At 41.5% G+C, this 19,304-nt stretch overlaps 1 protein-coding gene across 3 annotated transcripts in view; it reads left to right on the top strand.

The window, feature by feature from the left end:
- Nucleotides 1-17,777, top strand: part of NCKAP5L (NCK associated protein 5 like) — a 66,995-nt gene extending 49,218 nt beyond the window's left edge. For 2 of the 3 annotated variants that reach the window (XM_075265509.1, XM_075265508.1), the window contains exons 5-13: nucleotides 1,773-1,811; nucleotides 2,374-2,493; nucleotides 4,719-4,814; nucleotides 6,572-9,078; nucleotides 12,849-13,014; nucleotides 13,280-13,346; nucleotides 13,943-14,245; nucleotides 14,493-14,608; nucleotides 16,558-17,777. In XM_075265509.1, the coding sequence (XP_075121610.1) occupies nucleotides 1,773-1,811; nucleotides 2,374-2,493; nucleotides 4,719-4,814; nucleotides 6,572-9,078; nucleotides 12,849-13,014; nucleotides 13,280-13,346; nucleotides 13,943-14,245; nucleotides 14,493-14,608; nucleotides 16,558-16,788 (3,645 nt within the window). In that variant the 3' untranslated portion in view covers nucleotides 16,789-17,777. The remainder of the gene's footprint in view (nucleotides 1-1,772; nucleotides 1,812-2,373; nucleotides 2,494-4,718; nucleotides 4,815-6,571; nucleotides 9,079-12,848; nucleotides 13,015-13,279; nucleotides 13,347-13,942; nucleotides 14,246-14,492; nucleotides 14,609-16,557) is intronic. The other variant, XM_075265510.1, reaches the window with a different exon arrangement.
- Nucleotides 17,778-19,304: the final 1,527 nt, after the last annotated feature.

Raw genomic sequence — 19,304 nt, 5'->3', positions numbered from 1 at the left:
TGGGTGCACGTAACCCCAATATATTCTTTGAATTACCAGTCAGAAACTGGCACTATATGGCAGTAGCAAGAAATGAGGGTATTTATAACCCCAATATATTCTTTGAATTCCCAGTCAGACAATGGCACTGTATACCAGTAGTAAAAATTGTGGGTGCACGTAACCCCAATATATTCTTTGAATTACCAGTCAGAAACTGGCACTATATGGCAGTAGCAAGAAATGAGGGTATTTGTATTCCCAATATACTCTTTGAATTCCCAGTCAGACAATGGCACTGTATACCAGTAGTAAAAATTGTGGGTGCACGTAACCCCAATATATTCTTTGAATTACCAGTCAGAAACTGGCACTATATGGCAGTAGCAAGAAATGAGGGTATTTATAACCCCAATATATTCTTTGAATTCCCAGTCAGACAATGGCACTGTATACCAGTAGTAAAAATTGTGGGTGCACGTAACCCCAATATATTCTTTGAATTCCCAGTCAGACACTGGCACTATATGGCAGTAGCAAGAAATGAGGGTATTTGTATTCCCAATATATTCTTTGAATTCCCAGTCAGACAATGGCACTGTATACCAGTAGTAAAAATTGTGGGTGCACGTAACCCCAATATATTCTTTGAATTCCCAGTCAGACACTGGCACTATATGGCAGTAGCAAGAAATGAGGGTATTTGTATTCCCAATATATTCTTTGAATTCCCAGTCAGACAATGGCACTGTATACCAGTAGTAAAAATTGTGGGTGTATATAGCCCCAATTCTATTGCTAGGGGACTTGCAGGGTATTTCTGGGGTGAAGGTGGGGGGGCACACCGTTGGAACGGGTATCGGGGTATATATCGGGTATACGGGAATACACTGACAGTGTATTCCATTCAGGATCCTGGGAAAGCTGGGTTGCGGCGATTGAGCCCGTCAGTGCCACGTTACACTGACAAGCTTCTCCCTGGAATTTAGCTCTTACAAGAGCTGTTGGTTGTCTTCTCCTTCCTATCCTAGCCTGTCCCTGCCTACCCAGAATCTAAGCCCTAGCTAGCTGGACGGAAACCTCCGTCCTCGGTGAATTGCAAGCTCAGAATGACGCGAACCTGGGCGGCGCTGTTCTTTTAAATTAGAGGTCACATGTATTCGGCAGCCAATGGGTTTTGCCTACTTTTTTCAACGTCACCGGTGTCGTAGTTCCTGTCCCACCTACCCTGCGCTGTTATTGGAGCAAAAAAGGCGCCAGGGAAGGTGGGAGGGGAATCGAGTAATGGCGCACTTTACCACGCGGTGTTCGATTCGATTCGAACATGCCGAACAGCCTAATATCCGATCGAACATGAGTTCGATAGAACACTGTTCGCTCATCTCTAGAGCCCACCAAATTTAACCCAGATGTACCATCCGTCACAGGCGCATGAACACAGCGAGGAGGAGTTTTCTTACAATAGTAGTTAAGCATGCGCACTGGATAGGTGAGCAAAGTATTCTTACTGTGAATCAGATTCGTGGAACTCCCATCGATCACCGGAATCTCCCCATTTTCATTGGTCCCTTATCAATTGAATGGACCACTGCTCTGTGCCCTACAACAGGCATCCCATGATCTCTCTTTGATCGGTGGAGGGTCCCCCTGTTTGGATGCCCAGTGGTCAGACATTTGACTTGTGCTATGAATAGGCAACACATTTTGAATTGTTGCTGTGCACTATGTGATTTTGGTCTAACTAATATTCTCTGTTCTTTATCGAAGTAACGTCTTAATGTTTCTTCTTGTAGGTCGCAAACCATGTTGTTCAGGCTCTTTTAAATCAAAAAGTAAGTAACCGAAGTAACTGATTTACATGGAGAGTTTGTGATTTTTGACTACTGCAGATATCCCTGCAGTGCGACAAGACCCTTGTATACATTGCATTTATACATAGTCTGGTTCTCTTATAATTCTGGAATACTCATGAGCAGAGGCCTATAAAAGATAACTGGGTCAAAGCTCATTTACATCTGATTTTTACTTTCTACGCTTATGTGAGTACTATGGGACTGTAAAAGGTGCATATTAAATACTATGGAAGTGTATTTTTGTTGCATCTGAGTTATCCTTGGCCTCTGCTTCTTTTGGTTAACTCTTAATATTCTATAAAAGTTTTCCTGGATGTATAAATAATAATTTCTATTTATATAGCGTTATATATGCTACAGCACTTTACGAATCACAGCAGTGTAGTGTTTTGTTATTAAATGCGGTTTTATGCTACATATGAATTTGCTAAATTACAACTTCCTTCACCTTTTAGTTCCTCCCTCTGATTTCATTTGTAGCATATTTTGCTTATTTTTGTTTTGTTATACACTAAAATTTTTTTTTTTTTTTTTTTCTCAGGATCTTCGGGAAGAATGTATTAAACTGAAAAAAAGGGTGTTTGACCTTGAGCGCCAGAACAGAGCGTTAAGTGACCTCTTTCACCAGAAGTTGCAGCGCTCCTCGGGATCATCCCCTGAGGTAAGAGCCGTTACCATGGAGAACAGGTTGCGTATGAGGCACACGGTTGAGTAGTTTTCATTCGTCATACATGTCTGCTACTACAGCTCCTTCCCTTATTTATTTATAGTTTCTTCATCTGTTACGCTGAGATGTCTTGGCCTCTGTATCGGTCTTCTCCTATATGTGATCAGAAGGCAATTCTGTTAATGAACACATATTGATTTGTTCAGTAAATTGATGGGAATCCGCAGAGATGGTTATAGAAATGTTGCATTTAGGGCCTGAAAGGACGAAGACAGATTTTGCTGGATTGTATAAAACCACATTTAGATGCAAAACATTTTTTTTTTTTTGTATCGGTGCAGAATTTACATAGACAATGTATTGCACTGCAGTATACATGTGAATCCAAGTCTAATCCAAAAGACATTGGTCAGATCTGGTGACAGTCCTCTTCTAGTTATTCATTTTTTGCTCAGTGGATAGTAGCAGTACAACACACATTCGGTTTCTCTCCATTGCTTACAAACACACTGAAATTATTATTATTATTATTATTATTATTATTATTTTTTTATTATTATTTATTTATATAGCACCATTAATTCCATGGTGCTTTACATTTGGGGGTTACATACAATACACAGAATATACAGGTAGATATAATACTAACAATGACCGACTGGCACAGTGGGGTAGAGGGTCCTGCCCGCGAGGGTTTACAATCTATGGGGGAAGGGGGGAGAGACAGAAGGACAGGGGGAGACTGTACAGATGGCGGTGAGGTGATAGTGTTATTGGAGGTTGTAGGCCTTCCTGAATAGATGAGTCTTCAGGGCCTTCTTGAAGCCTGTGATTGTGGGGGTCAGTCTTATGTGTCGTGGTGAGGAGTTCCAGAGTATGGGGGATGCATGAGAGAAGTCTTGGAGACGGTTGTGTGAGGAGTGGATGAGAGCAGAGCGGAGTAGGAGGTCATTGGAGGATCTGAGGTTACGTGTGGGCAGGTAGCGGGAGATTAGTTCAGAGATGTATGGAGGGGCCAGGTTGTGGATGGCTTTGTATGTTAGCGTTAGTAGCTTGAACTCAATTCACTGGGCTATAGGTAGCCAGTGGAGGGACTGGCAGAGGGGAGCAGCTGATGAAGATCGGGGGGTGAGGTGGATTAAGTGAGCAGCGCAGTTTAGGGTGGACTGGAGGGGGGCGAGGGTGTTAGCTGGGAGTCCATGGAGAAGGGTGTTGCAGTAGTCTAGGCGGGAGATTATGAGGGCCTGGACGAGCATCTTGGTAGTTTCCTGGGTGAGGAAGGGGCGAATTCGGTGGATGTTCTTGAGCTGGAGGCGGCAGGAGGTGTTGAGGGCTTCAATATGTGGCTTGAAGGATAGTTCAGAGTCCAGGGTTACCCCAAGGCATCGGGCCTGTGGGACAGGGGTAATTGTGGTTCCATTAACTTTGATAGATGGGTCAGGTGGAGGGGCCATACAGGATGGGCTGAAGATGATAAACTCTGTTTTCTCCATGTTGAGTTTGAGAAAGCGGGAGGAGAGGAAGGAGGCTACGGCCGCTAAACAATCTGGAATTCTGGCCAGCAGGGAGGTAATGTCTGGTCCAGAGATGTAGATTTGGGTGTCATCGGCATAGCAGTGGTACTGAAAGCCATGAGATTCTATGAGTTGGCCCAGGCCAAGGGTGTAGATGGAGAACAGGAGGGGTCCTAGGACGGAGCCCTGGGGGGACACCTACAGAGAGAGGGCGTGGTGAGGAGGTGGCGTGCGAGTGGGAGACGCTGAATGTGAGGTATGAGGAGATCCAGGAATGGGCCAGGTCTCCTCATACCTCTCCGACCGCACATTCAGCATCTTAAATTAAAGGTATTCTTTAATTCTGTATCCCATTCACTTCAATGTAAAAAACCAAAAAAACCTTGATGCCTGAACTTCTCTCGTGTGACGCCTCCTTTATACGGAAGAAGGGGCCAAATAGTGTCTCATGACTGGAAACCAACCACTCAAGGTTGGATTGTACTGTAGTCTTACCATAGAGACATAGGAGTCTGGATAAGAGCTGTAAACTCACTGAAAATAATTGTAATGAAGTTGCTTCATTCTAGAATAGATTTTGGAAGCAGCTCTGCCCTTGGCTCTTAATCTTGTAAAAGGAATTTTGTTTTCCCTCCCATAGAATTTGTTTTGTATCTTTGTCCTCTATGAGATGACACTTCTCTTATGTGTTTGTTTCTATTGTAGTTGCACCCATTGCAGGCTTTGTCTGATTCACAAGGAGGAGACCTTGACAGAATATCAGTCTCCCTTCCATTGGGACAAGGTGGAGTGCAAAGAGAGGTAAATTAATAAACCTAAAGTTAGGTCCAGAAATATTTGGATGGTGACACAAGCCTCATGATGTGGGTTCTTCAGGCCCCCACATTGGATTTGAAATTAAACACGTCAGATACAATTAAGTGTATACTTTTTTAGATTTAAAGCAAAAGTTTGAACAAAAATATCCTGTGATAAGTGTAGGAATTGCAACAATCTACAAATCCTCCTCATTTCAGGGGCTCAAAAGTAATTGGGCAAATTAACATTACTATAAATACAATGTTTATTTTGAATACTTCGTAGATAATGCTTTGCAGAAAATGACTGCTTGAAGTCTGGAACCCATGGATATCGCAAAACGCTGGGTTTCCTCCGTTGTGGTGCTTTGCTTGGCCTTTACTGCAGCTGTCTTGAGTTGTTGCTTGTTTGTGTCTTTTTGCCTTAAGTTTTGTCTTATGAAAGTGAAAGGCATGCTCAATTGGGCTGAGATCTGGTGATTGACTCGGCCATTGCAAAATGTGCCACTGCTTGTCCTTAAACGTCTGGGTTGCTCCTGTAGTATATTTTGGGTCATTGTCCTTCTGTACTGTGAAGCGCCGTCCAATCAATCTTGCTGCATTTGGTTGAATCTAAGCAGAAAGTATTTCCCTGCATCGGCTACTTCTGTCCTCGATCGGTTACATTAGTGACCAAGTGCCATTGGAAGCCATGCATGACACACCATTACACTACTTCCACCATGTTTTAGAGAGGCTGTGGAGTGCTTTGGATCATGATCCGTTCCAAGCCTTCTCCATACTTTCTTGGTTTTATCTGTCCAAAGAATGCTGTTCTAGAACTGGGCTTTTTTAGATGTTTTTTTTTTTTGTTTGTTTGTTTTTTTTTTTTTTTTTAAAACCAGGATCTTCAAACCTTTGATTTGGCCATTGCTTACATTTCCAATATCTGGAATATATGATGGATTTTGTGCTTTTTTTTCAGCCACGTGTTGTGGGTTCACAGCAACAGCTTCCAAATGCAAATTGCACTCCTGGAAACAACGCCAGACCTTTTTATCTGTTTAATTGTTGATTGATTAACAAGGGAATATCCCATGCAGCCCATTTCATAGCTTTTAGATAACTGTCCTATTAACTTTGGTCCCTTGAAAAATAGGCAGCAACATATTACCGAGCTGTAATTCCTAAACCCTTCCTCCAATTAGTATGTGAATAACCTCAAAATAAAGCGGAGAGTCTTTTGAATATACTTGAAAATGCTTCGGTAAAGACCTAAAATGCCAAAACTTGTCTTAGATTATTTCTGTACCTAACCATATGTACAACTTATAGTAAACACTCCACTGTGCTGAAAGGTGTATACAGCTCAGGGAACAGCAACCCTAAAATTTCTGTGGTATTGGCCAAGGATCGTAGGAGGCATTTTATGCCTGATCCTTTGTTCACATTATACTGTCAATGTTTCTCATCCCTAAAATTAAAATGGTGTAGTACTAAAATCATTACACCAAGTGTTAATTTTGAATAGGTGATAAACTTTCAGATATATTAGACCCCTTAAATATACAAACTACAATTGGGTTTATGGTGTGCAAGGTTTTCTAATTCAAATCTATATCATTCATATTTCTAAAAATATTTAAATATTTCTCATATTATGGCATAAGCCAAAATGTGTCCATTTCTGTTAGTTTCATGGGTTCTCCTTGCACAGTATTTTTATGTTTACTGTTACAAAATTTCTTGCTACAAGTAATAAAACTTTATTTTCTCCCATAGGAAAAACAACGATCTGGTCGAGCTCAATCATCATGCCGCTCTCTAGATGCCATGTCCCCATTCCTCAGGAAAAAGGCTCAGATCTTAGAAGTCCTACGGAGGCTGGAGGCCACAGGATCCCAGAGTGGATCATCCTGCACTACTCCTCCAATGTTTCTTGGCGGAATATCATCAGCTAGTGGGAATGGGTTGCGTGTAAGACCAGACCAAGGTGTGGACTACTTGAATGGTGAAGGCTTGATTCCTTCAGAACATGGTGGAGATGAGCCTTGGGCCTCTTGTCTGCTTTTGGCTCAGAGTGGTTGGGAGGAATTGCTCAAGTGGAAGCCCATACAACGAGAGCCACCAGCAGGTAGCCCTGGAGAGGGTGGAGGAGAACACCTTGGTTTGGCATCAGGAGAAGATGCTCATCAATCATCACGACAAGCTGAGGGAAGTTCTTCTTCTTCAGATGATGACATTGGAGATCCGGCTCCTCCGCCGAGTGAAATTAGGCAACGATTGCCATTAACAGACTTGACTAAGGGTTTAGCGCCATGTATGTGCTCCCGTGGAGCAGTAGATAAAAGGGGCCCTATTGAGGGCTATGCAGATGGAACTGGCTTTGCAAGGGGCCATACTGGCCACCTTCATTCATTAACGTGTTACAGCAGAAGCCTTCGTGATATGGTAGAAACTCAGCATGTGCCAGTGACTCCACCAGCAGTTACAGAGAGGGCGGACTCCTTGTCATCCTCTCCAGGCAAACAGTCTGTTTCTGAGAATGCTTCTGATGAACCTTCCTCTTCTTGTCCTCCTTCTCCTGGAGCCTCTGTCAGTTTGCCAAGAGAGACAACTGTGTTTTCTCATAAAAATGCAGTCCAAGAGCAACAGGATGATTGTCCTCAGCCCTCGATGGGAGTTCCCAATTCTCCTTGTCCTGACCCACAAGATGCACTTATTCCTTCTTCTGAGCCCCGGACCCCTCATATTCCTTCTCCAGCTAAGTTTCTCAAGTTTTTGAAACTGCCAGGCTCAGGGGATAAATTACAGAATCCAAACTCTCTGAGGCTTAGTCCTCAACTTACTCAAACCTCCAAAATTCCTTGTAGGAGCAATAATTATGAGGCATTTCCCTCACCACGCCTAAGTAGGAAGGCAACGGAGGAATTATCTGGATCAGAAACTGATAATAATCCGCCTTCTCCATCTGAATTTATTAATTCTGACTCCAATAGGCAAGGACAAACTGAAAGATCAAACAATTTAATAAATAGGCCTGGAATACAGTGTTACACCAAAAAGTCACATGATTATGAAAATGTTCCTGTTAAAAATTCAGTGCTTCCCAATGCAAACCAAAATGAGGATTTGGAACTCTCTCCTAAACTAGTTGGCGAAGTTTGCTCCTCTAATTGTTCCCCTGGACCTTGTGTTCATTCCCAAGTAAATTCTTCTGAAGACCATAATGGTCAGATAAATGCACCATTTATAAGGAAACACGTAACTTCCAGAAAGCCTGCAGAGTCTGCTGGACATCTCCCATTTAAAGAAAAAATTGGAAAAATAAGGGGCTCTGACAACCAACAGTTAGAACTTAATGTGACGGGGACAGATGAAAACAGGGTTATGCCAGATGGCCCTGATCTTCGTCCATCTATGAAAAGATCCTTGGGTGTGAGCAGTCTAAGGACTCCTGAGCCTGGATCTACTGAGAGTTATCCACCAAGGTACCATGGACAAAAATCAGATTCTGCTCGGTCACGACAGCCAGCTTCTAATTGCTCCCCAGGCTCTCCACATGGTCCACGTAATTCACCCCGTGCCCCTCCTGTCCCCAGCAAGTCTCCACGAAGCCCTCATGGAAGCCCAACAAAGCTACCTGCTAAGTCCCCAAGTAAGGCAACAGCAAAGCCTCTGGTATCACGGCCCCTAAGTGAAGAACTAAGACCAAGCCCAAGGCAAACCACTCTTCCAAATGATGAGAAACAGAGAATGCAGTCCACTGGTGCAGGCAAGAAAGGTAGCACCTGCCCAGAGTATGCATGTCCTCGCAGTCCAGGCTCGCAGGGCACAGAAAATCTTCCACTGAGTGCTCTGCACTCTGCCATTGAAGAGAAGGTGATGAAGGGCATTAAAGAAAATATGTTAAGGTTACAGGAACAGCATCGTGCACCCGCCCCAGATCCTAAACAACGAAATTCCAGCGGTATTGCAAGTTGGTTTGGCTTAAAGAAAAGCAAACTACCTGCTCTTAGTCGTAGACCTGAAGCAGCACGTGTCAAAGAGGAGAAGAGGGAGAGAGCTGCAAGTGGCTCTCCTCGGACTAGGGATGCTAAAGGTGAAAGCCTGAACATTTCCATGTTAATGGAAAAAGCTGAGGATCTCCGAAAAGCACTTCAGGAGGAGAGGGCCTATATCAATGGTCTCTCTTTAGACAAGAATCGCACGGCTATGTCTGTAGATCAGACACGAGAAACTTCAAGACCCTTGACTGCTGACAACTTTATGCAACAGCTCTTGAATCGGTAAGTGTGGCCTGCTCAGAATTGTTAACAATAACCAAAAATGTAAAATGCTTTCTAAAATTTATCCAAATCACCTTGGTGATTTTTGTCTCAGAAAATGTGTCCTAGATCTTAAAATCTGCACACTAAATTTCACTGTTGAAGCAGTATTTTATCAGTTTTGTCAGTATTTTAAAGGGAATCTATCATTGGCTCTAGTGAATTTTAACAAAGCATATATTTGCATAGCCTTTAGAAAGGTTATTCCACACATACCTTTTGTTCAGTAATCCTCTCAGCCAGTTTTGAATTAGCTCTCTTTTATTGATATGCTAATTAACCAGCAGGGAGCACCGGAAGTTTGCTGAGCGCTGTGTGTAAACAGGGGGAGATGAAAACAGGGAGGCTGATGATGATGATAATGACTCATGAGCCTTCCCTGCTCTCACTTTCCCTTGTTTACACACAGTGCTCAGTGAACTTCCGTTGCTCCATGCTGGTTAATTAGCATATCAATAAAAGCAGGCCAATTCAAAAACGGCAGAGAGGATTAACAAACAAAAGGTATGTCTGGAATATTCTTTCTAAAGGCTATGCAAATATATGCTTAGGTAAAAATCACTAGTGCCAATGATAGAATCCCTTTAAGGGTGTATCTATCAAACAAGAACTTAAAGTTGCCTCCTGGAGGGCTCAGATGCATTCTATGGGGCTCAGGTTTTCCTGGTCAATCTGCTACCATGTGTAATGAATGATATGAAGTAGGAATGACTGTTGAGGGTTTTTTCCAGTACTTACTAATTGATGACCTATTGCAATCATTAAAGATTGGCAGTGATCTCACACTATGGCCCTCAGCCAGTTGGCTGTTAGAAGAGGCTACAGCCTCCACAGTTCTTATCAAGCTCAGTGCCGTACCTTTAATGTCCTGTGTGGTCCTGCTGATGCTTCTAAGTGAGTTTGATAAGCATATTCTCTGCTTTCTATGGCAGACAATATAAAAGCTAGTGTCCATGTAGCCAAGCGATGAAAACTACTAAAGCGTATGCACTTGTTTTTATGGGAAGTTTATTAAAAGGTTGGGAGTGCTTTATGTACATAATGGCATTTTTATTCTTTCATAACGGTTTGTATTCCCATTGACATATCCTGATAATCTTACTCTGTTACCAACTCTCTGACAAACTTTCATTTTTAGACATAGATACAAATGAGTGTGGAAAGATACAAGTGAGTGTGAGTGGTACTTTAGTAGCTTGAAGGGTTTTTTCATGAACATAACCAGATTTACATTTGTGTAGACAATTAAAAATTAAACCTTTTTCTAAATATAATTAAAATTTTTGCAGAGTTTAAATTTTTTTTCTCTAATCACCTTAGTGGTGACAGATTGTTGTCTTGATCGATTGCCAGTGGATACAACCATAAATGCAGGACCTGTCTATGTTCTGGGTCTGGTCAGAAACTTCCTTATTGTGGACCGATCATCAGACAGGGACACTACATGTATGACAACATAACCCGGCAGCAGAAATGTTTTAACTTTTTTAATTGTCTACAAATTTAAATCTGGTTATGTTTGAGGGAAAATCCCTTTGGCATTCATCTAGCATAGGCTGCTTAGTTAACCCCGACAATAGATATGGCGGAAGATAAGAATTAGGTGGTTGGATCATTTTGCCCAATCATTTTGTTTGAGAAGATAAGGCTGTACTAGACGGACACATGAAGTATCCATCAATGAGAAACTCCTTTACATCAGCCTTATTACATAAGCAAACTGAATGGGGGAAGGACAACCTCCTACTGAGATTGTTCCTCCCCATTTGGCTGTGTGGATTATCGGCAGCACTGGCCTTATTACACTGGGATGTACTGCCCATAATCGGCATCCTTTATCCTACATAAAAAATATGATCAACAAGTGTGTTCACCCGTTGGTCAGCTGATCGACAGGGTTATTAGACAGGCCTATTATTGGCAACCAGCATTCCTAGGATCCCTTGTTGCTGAGAATTGCCCTGAATATTGACCTTTGTTGAGCAACTGTTACACCATAAAATTATCTGGCATGAGGTTAAATAACTGGAATGGGAAGAACCTTTTCAACTATCAATATATTCATTTTTCTTTTTTTTTCTCCCATGAAGTGCTAGTGAAATTGGTTAAAGGGAGGCTCTCCAGAACAGTCCCTATTGGTCTATAAACAGTCAGATAGTCGGAGTTCACATAAATGAGCCTTTTTCTGTTTTCAAATTGGCATCTCTGTCACTGAGATACTAACTATTTCCAGATATGCTAATATGATGTTTAGTACAACAAAGGTGTAACCATTGCTCTCATTGGACCACAGTGCTACCTCCCTGTTATGATTGGCAGGGCCAGGTATTATACATGTAAGTCATATGAGGGGGGGTGCAATGAAGGGTCTGCATACTGGAAAGTATAGCTTTTTGGTGTGATGAGAAAAGGGGAGATCCCCTTGTTGCATGAAAAACTCATTAAAGCTACGGCCCCACATGGTGTCCCTTAGCAAAAAAGCACCGCTGGAAAAACCGCGGCAACACATCATGGTGCCTTAGACAACGTTTGCAGAGGTTTTCTGGGATTTACTAGAATTCAATCACAAACACTGACTGTAAAACACTGATCTTTTTATTTTAGTTTATTTTTTTCTTTCCCACCCACAGCATACATGCCATGTAGGCTCCCTGGCCTAACATGGCAGGAAAAAACCTCAGCAATAGAAGAACACATTGGGAAGCAGAAAAGTATTTTCTCATGAACTCACTATCTGACTGTGCACTTAGTTCAGTAAGGACTGTTTTGATGACAGACACCTTTTTAAAATATTGGTGTTGATAAACCGAATGCACCAGAGTTCTGACTTTAATTTGTGCCAAAATACAGGCATACAACCATAGTGACAAAGGGGCATGAGATACGGTTATGTCTTAAAAATGTACCAACATTGTCCTGTGGTCTAAAGATGCTCTATTCTGTATGATCCACTTTGATACCTTTTGTTTTTTTATACTGTCTGGTCTGAGTTTAGATGGGATTAGCAAAACTGCCCCATTATTTTTTTTTGGATTAGACTTTAAGTGGATAGAGCAAGTTAACAGCTTGCTGATTAGTGGGAGCCAAACTGTTTGAACCCAAACCAATTAGGAAAAAAAGCTTCCTTGGTTTTCCCTTTTTGAAAGGAGCAGCAGGTTGGACAAGTGTATTGGTTCGTGGTTCACCTCTATGAGACAGCTTGAAGATAGATAAACTCTGTTATCTCCTGCAGTCCTGATGAGATGGATTGGATGATAACAATTAATGTGCTGTATCCCCACAATTTAGTGTATGGGGGCATCGCAACTCTTGAGTTTTGTTATATTGTGTCTTCTCATACACATTTCTATTGTTCCATTAACCAATGGAAGTTTGCACATATTTCACAGAAACCTTATTACTAGTAGTTGGAGACCTGATATACTGCTTGAGCCAAGATAAGCGGCTTATACACTGACCATATAGAGGGAAGATTGTAGACAGCTGATATATGAAGAGTGACCAACTCTAGTGACTGAGAAACAGTGTATTGCATAAAATAGAATAAAAAACAGTGCTAGTAAAACTTGGCGCAGATCTCAAAATACCTCCCCACCAATATGTGCACCTGTTTACTTACTACTTAATGGGATACAATGTGCCCATATTCTTTGATCTACAAACTACAACGTAAATCTGTAGATGACAAGTTTAATGGACTTTTAACAAGAAAGTGTTTATCTCCTATTTAGAGTGGATGGAAAGGAGCCTCCTGCTGATGGACGTGTGGAAGGGAAGACACCACTTCGAGACTTTCCCAGATTATCGCCAGAGAACAAGGAAGCTCGTCCATTCCGTCCGCCAAGGAATGGGTTGGTGGCACATGTGCAGCGTTGTGAGCAGAAGAGTATGGATCAGGTAAAGGCTTGAAATTAAAGGGGTATTTCAGAATTTTTCTTTGGCCTAGCCTCAGCATAGGCCATAAATATCTGGTTGTAGATGGCCAACAGTCAGCATCTGATACTTGTACTCAACAGTGCTCTGAGCCAGAAGCAGATGACTTTCTACACTGTATAGTGACCGGCCACCATTACAGCAGCTCAGCTCCCATTAATATCAGTATAAGGGATTTGTGTGTAAACAACTAAAACCTGCTAACATTTAACCGCGCTTTCCCTAACAGAACCGAGAGGTTGTTCTGCCTCCAGATGAGCGAATTTCGGAATCTATTACTTCACAGCACTTTGCAGGTATATATATATAAAATGTTTTCTTCTTCTCTGTATTGTGCTTTACTTTTCTAAAGGGGAAGAATCCACAATACTCTTTCCAACCTTTCAACCATTACTGGTCCTTCAATAATTTCCATTCATACATAAAGGGAAACTTGAGATCTCTGACCAAAACCTTAGTATAACATTTTCTTAAAAGTGAACTTCTGCTTAATGAGTATCCTGGTTTTATGTCCTGTGCAAGGAAAAGTGCAGAATTTAATGTAGCTGTGAGCCGCAGCATCTTATTTACATCTGTAGGGCTCTGTTGTATTTGGCAGCCGATCACTGACCTCCATGATGACCAGGCATTCGTGCTGAAGTCAACAATGTGAGAAGCGGTTGGCAGCTGCCGTTATGTATGGTACATTGTATTGAGCCTATTAGGGAATATATTTAGGAGTTTGAGACCCCTTCCAAATTTAGTGTCATTCCTTCCTTATTTCTTTGGATTTTCCTTCAATCCATCATCATACCTTTCCTTCAGTGCTTCCATTCCATGTCATGTTTCTTTCTATTTTTTGACTTTTAACATTTATTCTTTTTTAACTAATTTTCATTTCCCCACTCCATAGCTTGTGATTCACTCACTCGGACTCTGGACAGTGGTATTGGGACATTTCCTCCTCCGGATTACTGTGGAGGGACTCCTAACAAAAATACTTCAAAGTTAAAACCTAGGCTAGACTCTCCTTCTGTCCTTCCAGTGGGAAGGTTTTCTGCCTTCCCCAAGGTACCCCGAAGAGCTAGGACTTTGGAAAGGGATATGCGAGGTGTGGAAGAGATGTTCTCAAGTGGACAACACCAGAGTGTCCCAGCATTCCATGCACTATTGACAGAACCAGAACCGGCCATAAGTCATAGGATGTATGGAGAAGGTTTGTGCTTTCCAAACCAATTTGCTTGTTGTTTGATGATGATGATGGTAGTAGCAGTGCTCTTGTGTTTTCGACATTGGACAAAATGAAGATGAATGTCATTAAGGGTTAATTATCTTAGTTAACTAGTTTGGTATACTTTGGCATGAACTGAAAATACCGTACTCTCCATTACTAGATTGAATGGATACAGTGTCATGAACTTCAGGCATTACATTAACTATCTATAAATATGTTTAACTTTCAGAATCCAATAGGGATCGTAGTCTGCCCCAACAAGGAAAGAACTGGACCTTTCCCAATGCAAAGGTCAATGCTGGCTCTACAGAGAACTTCAGGAGTAGAGCACATGAGCTGGAGATGGTAAATGAACAGTTACAATCTATCTTGTATTGCACCTAGAACATGTACATGGTGGAAAATATGGTTTGTGAGAGTTATGGTAATCTGGTAAGGCAATGTTTGCTATGAAAATGATACAACGGTTATTTATAATGAAAATGATAGTCTTTAAAGAGGACGCTAGTGTTGTGTCTGGGGGAATGGGTGGCACAGCACAGATTATCTGTATAGCCAAAACTGATGCCCTGGATTAGTAAAGGAAACTCCACCATTTGCAAGTGACTGGTGTGAAGTTTCAATAGGTAGAGACAACACCACACCATGTATGTAGTAGTTTTCACCCTACGGTATTATGCGTTGAGTTCACTATGTTTGTGCACCACTTGGTGGCAGTAATGATATTTTCACCCTCTCTAGTGACTTATCAGCCGTCTTTTAACAACCACCTTATGTCTTCATTTCTAACACAGCCTATACACAGTTAGTCATGGCTGTCGCAGCAGTCTGCGCTACCAAGTGAGCAAGATTGTGTCAGAACGTAGACAGAGAGATAATCACTTCTGCAGTTTACCTCGAGGAAATAAGGGAGTGAACGGTCACCAGAGAGGAGAACCCAGAGCCTCTTATCTGTTGTGCTCAGGAAGAACGGCTTAATTAAGAACTAATTGCTTCTTCTTTTCTATCATCTCAGGATCTTTCCAGAATAAATGGAATGTCCTAAGTATATTGATATGAAATTGGAGAAAAACCGAAATATACTTGAAATAATTAGAATAAAAGTACGTTGTATGTCTTGATTGACAGACACATTCTTACAACCTCTATCCCTCAGCAGGGGAATTTAGTAGACTTGTTTTAAAGGGGTGTTTCAGTTCTTTTTAAGTCACACCAAAAGGAAACTCCAGAAAAAAAACACAATCTGCATCCTCTCCTCGCCTTGTTGATATTCTGCCCCCATATAAGCGGATCAGCCATTCTGTGTGTGAGCAGTGACACTCTGTTCCATTATTGCCCAGCCACTGATCAGCCAGGTCATGAATATCAGGGACCTGATCAGAGATTATCCACTGGATCCCAACCAGAAGGGAGAGGAGAATATGCATATTATGTTATTCTAAGGCTCGGCAGGGGTTAAAAAAAAAATTGGGACACTCCCAGTAATTTCAGCCTAAAACATGCCCTAGATACTAAAGTAATGTATGATTCATGTTGGAGATTCACCATAGAAAGTCTTATCAGGTTATCCTCTTATGGCTTCATCATCGCAGAACATTGCACTTTAAGATCCTGACACATGTCTAGCCTTATCAGTTGTCTAACTTTGGTTTGAGAAGAGAAATTTGTCTACCTCCCACCATGCCTATATAGCACCTTATGGATATAAGCCAGGCCCCTGGAACTGGAAACCTGTATAGTCTGGCACAGATCAGGTCTGTTACGAATTAAAGGGGTTTGCCCACAAATACACAGGATGGGGAGTAAATTGTAGATTTATGGGGGGTCTATTCACTAGCATCCCCACTAATCACAAGAACAGGGCTGGCTTGTACCCCCATCTGATTGGAGTGGCAGCCTTTATTGATAAGGATATAATTGTGTGGAAACCCTTATAAGCTGGCCATATAATTTTCTCCTGAGAATCATGATAGAATTGGCGGATATCATTTAAATGGGAATAAACAACTACTAGATAGTCGTGGCTTCAGTTTATCTGCCGTGGGATTAAACTAACCTTCTTGTTCCTTAATTCCCTCCAGACAATTCACAGGTTTCTTGGGTTCATGTTCTGTTTCAATTTTGCAAAGTCTGAAACTTGACATTTGTCCGTATATACCTAGCATTAGTTGGGATGTAACGGGTAATGTAGTAGGAAAGGCGACTATATATCTTAGGTGCGGATTACTATGTAGAATAAATTGCTGAGACATTAGAGATAGATTTTTCATCATCCTCCACTTCTTGTCTTACAGATCCCTTCAGAAGGAGACAGAGACTGTGAGATGTCTGGGTACCCACATTCCTCCCTTTGTTTTCCGGGCAGTGTGAGCAGTCGTACACCGAGCACTTCTGAAGTTGGAGATGAGGGTACAAGTGAAGCCAAATCTCGAGATAATGAACAGGGTCAGACTGGGATGGAGAACTCTGAATCTCTGAGCGATTCGTTATACGACAGCCTTTCATCTTGTGGTAGCCAAGGCTGATAGAACATTTCTATATCCCTTTATACATCATGCTGCCTGACATCTTTTACAAGCTCTCCAAAAGTAGAATGGACAGTGTCGGCTGCTATGTGGGTGCTATTCCACGTGGAGTTTTTGTCCTTTTCATGACCTTGTTGGTTGCTCCTCTAGAATGACTTGTACTTCCCACATGAGCCTCAAAAATCCCAAGTATTAGAAATCTCCTAGAGTCTTGCTGCCTCTGGCCTTACAGGTAAAGGCTATTGAATACCGCGAACTGTTGCCTCATTCTCTGCCTCACTCTCTCCCAGGCTGTGGAGGGTTCTGAACTTGCTCTTCCTTTGAGTTGCTCCCCTCACTTTGTAGATTACCATGGTTCTTGTGTTCAAATTTTTTTTTTTGCATCTTGTGTGGGCTGCCCCTTTACTATGCATCTATACCACCAGCAGATATGTCATTCACTGCAGGAAGACTGGTGAAGGGGAATTCATGGGCTCCAAGAATACCTCACATCTGTGTCTCTCTGATCAATATCCCAGCAATGTGTTAATGCACTGATCCAGAAGCAGAATACCAACTTTCCTATCTTTAGCTTATCAGGGAGTAAGTTTGGAAAAAGTCCATTTCTATTCGCTGCCTATCTGGAAGTCTTTGTGATTTTTAGGGAGTATTGACTAGTCTGACTTGATGTGATCTTTCCATCCGTGGCCCCTTGTGTTAATTTTTTTTTTTCCTTTTTGTTTATATTTGTGCTGTTTTATATAAATATATATATTTTTATTTGTGTAAAATGTTTAGTTTTTATTTTCAGTTTTCCAATGCGTTTTTTTTTAATTTGCTGTTCCTCTTAAGATGGTGCTAACCAGGAAAGTATCCTTTTGTCAGGTTTCCCCTCTTACTCCAACTCCCCTCTTTTTTAATTATTTTATACCAGTCTGTCATTTTTCTTCTTTTATTTATATAAGTTATTGTGACTGTTTTTTCTGCCTCACTTTCTTTTAAGCTAAAATAAAAAAATCTAAAATACAAAAATGTCTGACTTACTGTAGTTCAAGTATTTGCATATCAAGGTAGACTTGGGGCTGTAATTCCCACTTCTGGTGAACTCCTTCAGTGCATACACCTATATAGGCAGCAGAACCGGCAAAGGAAATCAAAATTTATTTTAATTTTTAGAAGGCAGACAACCATTGCATCACTTTTATAAAACTTTGTCTTATTTATGCCAAAAGAAAATGTTTTGTGTCCAATATTGATATGATGGTGCATAGTGCATCATCCATCATATCAATATTAGACAAAACCTTTTTATTGTGCACGTAGAAAGGGGTTTAATAGGAATGCAATTTGTAATGGCACATAAAGTGCTTTTATTGGGTGGAGGCATAACTTCGGCCTGGTTCACATCTGCGTTCGGTATTCCGTTAGGGGAGTCCATTTGGGGACCGCCTGAACGGAATACTGAACACATTAAAAAGTGGTGAGCAATGAAAGCACATTAACCCCAAAGACTATGATGGGGTCCATGTGTTTTCCGTGCAGTGTCCGTACGGAACATGTGGAGAGAAAAGTAGTTCTTGAAGTACTTTTCTCTACACATGACTCGTGCAGATAACACGTGGAAAACACGGACCCATTATAGTCTATGGGATCCGTGTGCTTTCATTGCTCATTGCTTTTTAATGTGTTTGGTAGTCCATTCAGCAGTCCCCAAGCGGACTCCCCAAATGGAATACCGAACGCAGATGTGAACCAGGCGTTAAAGCTGATATGGCCTCATAACAAAGATTATAATGGGACCCATTCTAAAGCATGGATTAAAGGGGTATTCCATTAATAAGTTATTACCTACCCACTGGATAGGTGGTAATTGCTAGATTGTTGGATGTCCGAGCATTGGGAGTCCGATTGCCAACTACAAGAACTCTTGTCAGGAGTAGTTGCATGGACTTGCAGTAAAGCATGCTGCTGCTGCAATATACACTCTGAGGCTGGCACAGACATGAGCATAGTGCCCAGCTATCTTCATCATTACTATAGTCTTTGAAAATGGTAACGTGGCACATGCTTGGCCATTTCCGTACTCATTCTGGATGCAGTCTTGGTGCTAGCTTTTAACTTCTCATCTCTGCTAGATTGATGTTCTTACTGGATTATACTTTTAATTCCTCACATCTTTGGTATTGTTCTCAATGAGATCTCACCACTATGGACTACCTGGGCTGGTAGTCCATAGTAGCAGCATAAGCTGGAATATTATACTACATTGCAGTTGTGGTTTTTGTTTTTCTTTCTAAATTGCTGCCACTAATGAAATGTCCAAGGTTCTAAAGGAAGCCATGGTATAGTCAGCAAAGTCAGAGAGCGCAGCATCAGAAAAGTCAAATACTTGTATTCTTCACCGCTGTTTGCTGTGCGTTTCTTTTCTTTTGTCCTGCCACCTGCTATATTAAGCCTTTGGGGAAAGCACAGCATTTTTGGAAGAAAAATAAACCTTTTTTTTTTTTTCTTATGCGGTTTGTAAATGCTGTATTTTC

The sequence above is a fragment of the Leptodactylus fuscus genome, chromosome 2 (genome assembly GCF_031893055.1).
Source record: "Leptodactylus fuscus isolate aLepFus1 chromosome 2, aLepFus1.hap2, whole genome shotgun sequence".
In the NCBI taxonomy this organism is placed as follows: Eukaryota; Metazoa; Chordata; class Amphibia; order Anura; family Leptodactylidae; genus Leptodactylus; species Leptodactylus fuscus.
This window is presented reverse-complemented; position numbering and strand designations above follow the sequence as displayed.